The 6,000-nt window shown below is 32.7% G+C and overlaps 1 protein-coding gene across 1 annotated transcript in view; it reads left to right on the forward strand.

Annotated features, from left to right (window-relative positions):
- The window catches only part of MRPL3 (mitochondrial ribosomal protein L3), a 36,929-nt gene extending 33,454 nt beyond the window's left edge, over positions 1–3,475 (forward strand). Inside the window, exon 10 of the mRNA XM_006907250.3 lies at positions 2,770–3,475. Coding sequence (XP_006907312.1) covers positions 2,770–2,922 — 153 coding nt within the window. The 3' untranslated portion in view covers positions 2,923–3,475. The remainder of the gene's footprint in view (positions 1–2,769) is intronic.
- Positions 3,476–6,000: the final 2,525 nt, after the last annotated feature.

Genomic DNA, 6,000 nt, shown 5'->3' on the forward strand with positions numbered 1-6,000 from the left:
TTTTAAGTTTGTAGGTTTTTAGGTTTCAGTAGGTTTCCAATCTCCAAGTGACCCAATGTCCAAGTAACTACAGTGACAGTCGTTGAAGCCAGCAGGTTGTCACTGTACTTCTCACAACATTTTATCTTCATAATTCAATGTATCCCTACCTCCATATTTCAGATTTATTACATGTTATAAATATCACAACCTAATAAAAGAGAAAAAAGGAAAATGATTATTTTCCATAATAAAATTATACTGGATAGCAGATGAATTTTTAAATGATGTCAAATTCTATCTTCCCATTTCCTTCATACACAGCACTAGGCTGCCTTCCAGCTAACCTTTTACTGCTACTGCCACTTCTTAGCAACCACCACAACACCTTCTTTGACACCAGTGGGGATGAATAGGTCAGCTGTCTTGAAAAACTTTGATATGTACAGCGATTTTCTGATCTGGTTGTTATAAACAGTTTATAATCAACAACGTTTATTACTCAGACTTTTTACTCACCTCAATAAAAGATTACTTCCAAAAACTCAGTCAGCTCTCTTAATGGATGATGGCTTGCTGTCACTAAAGACAGTCAGAAGTTACATCAAAGGCAATTCCAAAAGAGGAGTCCAAATGTATTTTGAGAAACTAACATCAGAGAAGTGTCTAGTCCATTTTGAACTATTAAAACACTGGTGAATATATTTTCAACAAACATTTTGATAAAGAATTCATCTTGAAAAAAAAACTTTGAATTATGGCATCTAAACAACTTGTTTTTTATAACCTTAAATGTCTGCCTAAACATTAAGATGAAGGTTTGGAGGAATGTTTTGTGAGCTTGCGTTTTAATTGTCAAAAGTTTGGCATATCTTTTGAAAACATTCACCCTGCTTTTTCCATTTTTCCAGGTGATTGCACAGCAGGTGAATAAGTCCTCTTGCCCAAGGAGAATGAGGCACTTCCTGCTAGACAGGCAGCCTCATTAACATCCACTCACCCCACTGGCGCTTTTGCTCCTTCAGTACACAGCTGCCCAATAACTTTTTTTTATTCTAAAGTTAGTCCTAGGAATAACTAACCTGTGTAATTAATGTAAGCTTTTGTTATCGTTGTTTGGATTCATTAAGTGTATTAAGGGAACCTAAAGAACTGTCTACAGCGTAATGTAGTTTGTGTTATTAAATACCACTCATGTTGCTCACCCCTAATTTATAATTTAAGTTTATTTTCAAATGTGCCCATTTTTTATATGCCATACCGCTACCTTTCCTCAAAGAATTTGAACTGATTTGCCAATATACATAAATATAAAAAGAATGAGATAGATTGTAGAAGGGGTCTTGGTGAAGGCAGAGAAATAAAGCTGGGATAAGATTAAGCATACAAAAATATGTAACTTCGAGTCTTGTGTGTTTGTTAAAGGTGGACTACAAACTTTTGGCTCCAACCATAGAGCCAAAGTCATCAGTTATGTTTCACATTAATAAATTATAGTACTTGGCATTTACAACTAGAATATATAAATATTGCTTTGTCTGAAATGTTCCTTAGATATGATAGACCTATAAAAATATAAAAGTAAGAATTCACAATTATGACTAAATATTTACATTTATCAAATTAGCACAGAAAGTTTTGCCGTTAGTTTGTTTTTTGGGTGTTAATTTCTGAGACAATTTAAATTGGTAAGAATATGACCTTTTTTTCGCCCAAGCTAAAGTTCAACCCAAGATTAGTAAATTGGAAAAAAATAAACAAGTTTATTTTCTCTTGGGCAACTTATGGATAATTTTTTAGAATACTTGTAATGAAAGGGATTAAAATAGATTTTTTTTTGTACTTAACTGTGTACCTAGTACCTAGCAGCTGCGTACTTATTTCAACCAAATTATTCATTTCTTATTGCCAAAGTGATTATGCCTTATTTTACTTTGTGTATAATTACATGTAATTTTTTTTATTTCTCCCTGAATGAAGGCTGTAGGATAAGTCAAAAGCTTTAAAGATCCCAATGATGTTTTTCAAAAATAAAACCCAACATTATATATTATATCAATATCTGTACTATTATTTGGTTTATGAATTTACAGATATAATTAGAATATTTTTAGAATATAAAGAGTTAATACAACTATTATAAAGACTTATGGGTTTGTATTGTTTTTTTGCTTAATACCATTCTGCCCTTAGCATCTAAATGAGAATGCTACTTGTTAAATATGTTAATTTCTATAATAAAACTTGATATTTTTGATTATGTTCTTATAATTAAGACTAATAAAAATAGTAGGTAAGTTTTATCCTCAGTTCAAAAAATCTATGATAGAAAATAAAATAACAAAAATAGATACTATGAATAGATAAAATCAATAATTAAGTAGATAGTAATACCTCTTAGGTATATAGTTTATATCAGATTTTATATTTGAGAAATCAATTTGGATGTAACTGATATTTAAGTAGTAATTATAGTATATAATTTATCCTGTTGGGCAGTTCTAGAGATATATAAGTTATGGATAATATATAAATCGATTAATCAGAGCAATTTTCTTCTAAAATAGTTGATTAGCTCGAGGAAGACTGTATTTCTGTCATTGGATTAACTAAACTTATTGTGATAAGAATACATCGAGTTCCTTTTACTTTATATATAAAACAGTTGTTATTCACATTAGGAAATATAGAAATAGGGATTCTTTGATTATGAATAATAAGTAAAACAGACTATCTTTAAGAAACTTAATTGGTTGCACTTATTAATATGATCTTTGCTTCCTCCCCCAGATCAAAGATTCTAAATTACCTGCATATAAGGATTTCTGTAAAAATCTACCATTCCCTACATATTTTCCTGATGGAGATGAAGAAGGACTACCAGAAAATTTGTACGATGCAAATGTGTGTCAACCCAATGCACCTTCTATTACATTTGCCTAACCTCACTGGACATGGAAGAACTTCATATTTTGTGAGCTTTGATGAGACAGAACAGTAATATAATCAGGAGTTATATTTTGCTTTCTTAGTCACAGTAGTATCACATTTGTCATGGTTGTCAAGGGCATAAATATATCATTTATTCCCCAACTGAATTTTGTTTAAAAAATTACCACATTAAACAAATCAGTTAAGTAGATTGCATATGCCAAATTTAAATGGACTGAAAGTTTGCAAATTAGCAAAATCTTATTAACTTATGGGCTTCATTCTTTCTTTACTACGTATTTTTCAAATTATCTTAAGATGTTTATAAATTTAACTTCTTTTATTAAAGATCTGTCTGTCTTTGTTGTGGAACAGTGGCAAACCATATAGGGACTATGGTGTAACCTATTTAGATAATAAAAACCACTTCATAAAATTCATTTTTATCATTCTTCTATATTTTGCAGCCCTAAAGAGAGAGAGGAAGTGAGATTTTTATTAAAATTACAGAGACATAGATGTCATAGTTAAAGGCCTCGCAAATACAATAAAATCATGAATTATGGATTCTGTTTACACTTGTTTTAGTTGACCACTCAGCTCTAAGGTTAAGTGGAATCGTTTTTCCTTGATGCCTCCCAAAGAGATTTAAAATGGCCTGGGATGGTATATTCAACACACTTTTATTAATCACCTATTACTGGAAATATTAACAACCCCTGGGTTTCTCTTCATTGTATGAAATTAAAATGTATTTACAGTGTCTACTTATGACAAATAAGCTTAACAATGTTAAGTATAAGCAGGCCTCATTTTACTGGATTTGCTCCAGACCAGATTCCTGAAGCCCCACAGAATTCATTTTAACTCCATATGTTTTCTGAGATTATTCATATGGCCACCCAAGAGATTTATTAGCCATACGTTAGGTCTCCACATGAGTTCATGGTAACTAATGGATTTTAAAGTTTTTATTTATACTCCATCTCATTCTATTAAAGATTTGTAGAAATTGACAGGAGACCCATGCAATAAAATAGTAAAGTAAAGGGAAAATATCTAGGGTGATATAAATCAAAATAGGTGGAGGGTTAGGAAGGAACGGTGCCAATATAATATAGATGGACAGGCTATGTATGATATGCAGTTATACTTGGTTTGGTTCCGAGCTTCCTGGGAACCAAAGTAAAATAAGTAACATTGATCTGTTACATATTTTTCTTTAATCATAAGTTCCATAAGAGGAATCATTTTTATTTAGAGTAAGTCTTGATTACCATATCATTTTTTAATTAAAAATAAAAATAACATCAAACTAGAAATTCCTGAACTTCTTAAAAGATAAGCAAACACACTCAAGGGTAAAATATTAGTGCATTCTTGTCAGAGAGCAAACAAGGATACCTTTATTTGTTCTATTCAGCAGTGTTCTTGGAGGTCCTAGCTACCACAAAAGACAAGAAAAAGTAATTGTATAAATATTGGAAAGTGAGAACAAATCTCATTATTTTAAGAAATATGATCTACCGAGAAGATCAAGGACAGTTAACTGATAAGCTATTATAACTAATAAAGTTCAAAAAAGTGACTGAATACAAGGTTTAATACACAAACATATAATAACAATATTTAATTGGGAAATTTTATGAGATGAAAATGCCATCCACAGTAGAAATTTTCAAAAAGTTACCTAGAAAAAGAGGCTAACAAGAAATATGCTAGAGTCTTACTGGAAAAGGTAAAACTTATTGAAGGACGTAAAAGAAAAATAATGGAGATGAATAGGGTGATGAGAAAACAATTTTGTAAAGAATTAAATTCTATTTTAAAAATCTGAACAGAATTTAACATAGAATTGTTCAAACTGATTCTAAAATTGATGTGAACATGTAAATTTAAGAATAACCAAAACTTAAAATGATACCCATTAGGTATGCCCCATACTAAGAGATTTATACCTACTTAACTTTGAAATTCAGAATACTGTATTCCTTAGTTCTCCTCTAATGAGCTACATTTGATCAAAAGATTTTAATGAATTTACCGATGACTCAAGTTTGCTGATAAAGCTGTGGGAAGCAGGAAGCAGCTATGACGTTGCAGGACAAATGAACAATAATTTCTGGGAGAACCTTGTTTCTCAATAAAGTATCTGCAGAGGTAGAGAAGGGAATCATAGCATCTGAAAGTAGCCAAATGGCAAAAGGAAAGCAAGGATCAGATCAGCAGCCATTTGCCCAGGATATTTTGAAGAAGGCAGAGAGCCCTCTCCACTAAAGAGCCTGCCCCAAATCCACCACCATTTGTCTCTAGAGTCTGCAGATAGACTGGAGGATTACAAATGTGAACCCTATCTTCTAGAGCCAGATAAGGAACGAAGCATCCACTCCCACCTAACCTCATTCACCACCACCCACCACCCCCACCTTTACTGCCAGCACCTTTCTATTGAAGAGAAACTGAATACCGCTACTGCAGACTTTTTTGATGGCCCACAAGTGTCCTAAGTTATATTCTGCTGAGCCAGGTAGAAGAGGAAGAAGCCTTCCCTAGAGCTATGGAGTATATAAGCCAGAGTGTGCCTGGTCCAGCACCAAGCAAAACACTTGTGATTTGCTGTGGAAGAAACTTGGGTCACTGTTTCTGATTACAGCCCCTGTTATTAAATGTTCACATTAAATGTCCAGGAAAATGGAACTGCCTATGAAGGATAAGAAGTACATGGTCTGGACTTTGGCCTGCTCACCTCTCTTTTTGGAGCCCATGCAATAATAATTGTTTACTCCTGAGCAGTGGTGGCATTGCACAGATGTGGAGGCAGTACAGTTCTCAGCAGTGCAGCCCACTTAGGTCCTGATTTGGGCTTGAACTTGACTTACTGTTTAAGATTTTATCATAAAATGGGGAACCTTTTTGAATCAAATTTCATTTAAATTAGACATTTTTTTTCTAGTCTTATTTTATACTAGCTATTACTTATAAAATAGGTAAATACTGAACCCTATATAAATTCTGTAGGCCTCAGGAAGGCCAACTGGTCAAAGCACAGCTGCTTTAAGAGTTACACTAAGTCTCGGTTATCCTCCTTAC

The sequence above is a fragment of the Pteropus alecto genome, unplaced genomic scaffold (genome assembly GCF_000325575.1).
Source record: "Pteropus alecto unplaced genomic scaffold, ASM32557v1 scaffold92, whole genome shotgun sequence".
Lineage (NCBI taxonomy): Eukaryota > Metazoa > Chordata > Mammalia > Chiroptera > Pteropodidae > Pteropus > Pteropus alecto.